The following is an 823-nucleotide window of genomic DNA, read 5'->3' as shown; positions in this document are numbered from 1 at the left end:
TTCTAAGATGGTCAATGGGAACTCCTAGAACTAGAACCTAGACTCTAAGGAGGAGAAGATAAGACCTCACAAAAATGAGGTCAACACACAGCTCTAGTTATATATCCTTAGACATGATTGATAGGAGTCATATTTTCATCATTACTAATCGAAGTTACAGATTATGTATTGCTATGCAGTGAATGGGAAATGTGAACTTCCTGCACATCTCTGGTTGACAGGATGCAATGGTGAAATAGGAAACCAATTACAAAGGCTTCCTGGATATGATAAGTGGATTATTGAAAAGGAGAACAGGTCTTATATTGAAGCATTTCAAGATCATAAAGAGATGCTTGTTTATTTAACAGCTGATGCAGAGACCGCCCTTGAGGAGCTTGATTCAGACAGAATTTATATCATTGGTGGGCTGGTTGATCGGAACAGATGGAAAGGTGTCACGATGAAGAAAGCGAACGAACAAGGGATCCAATCGGCAAGGCTTCCCATTGGAAATTACGTGAAGTTAGCAAGTTCACAGGTTTTTTTTATTTCTTTCCTCAACTGAAATAAATCTTTATCATACTCTATCTTCATGAATGACTCTAATTAATATGCCATGAACTGTTTTATGCTCTTCTTTGTTCTCGAACTTTGCAAATCGGTTGTTTTAGTTTGGGTTCATCTTTTTCAGACATGTTAAACTATTGTTTATGAAATTAGTATCAAATTTTATTTGCATTTCATTTGTGCCTTCATTTACCATGGCTTTGAGTCATGCAAACCTTGACAGCAAATTTTGCACTTAGCTGATGAAAATTTCCATCAGCAGTTTCATTCGCCC

The 823-nt window shown here is 36.8% G+C and overlaps 1 protein-coding gene across 1 annotated transcript; it reads left to right on the top strand.

Moving 5' to 3' along the window:
* Positions 1-148: 148 nt before the first annotated feature.
* LOC110036694 (tRNA methyltransferase 10 homolog A-like) lies at positions 149-520 on the top strand (the record flags this gene model as incomplete). Its single annotated transcript, XM_020741200.1, has 1 exon — positions 149-520. A coding segment is annotated over one exon (372 nt), but the record flags the coding sequence as incomplete, so codon positions are not given.
* Positions 521-823: the final 303 nt, after the last annotated feature.

The sequence above is a fragment of the Phalaenopsis equestris genome, unplaced genomic scaffold, assembly GCF_001263595.1.
Source record: "Phalaenopsis equestris unplaced genomic scaffold, ASM126359v1 Scaffold209752, whole genome shotgun sequence".
Taxonomy (NCBI): Eukaryota; Viridiplantae; Streptophyta; class Magnoliopsida; order Asparagales; family Orchidaceae; genus Phalaenopsis; species Phalaenopsis equestris.
The sequence above is the reverse complement of the archived record's forward strand: the minus strand, read 5'-3'. Positions and strand labels throughout refer to the sequence as shown.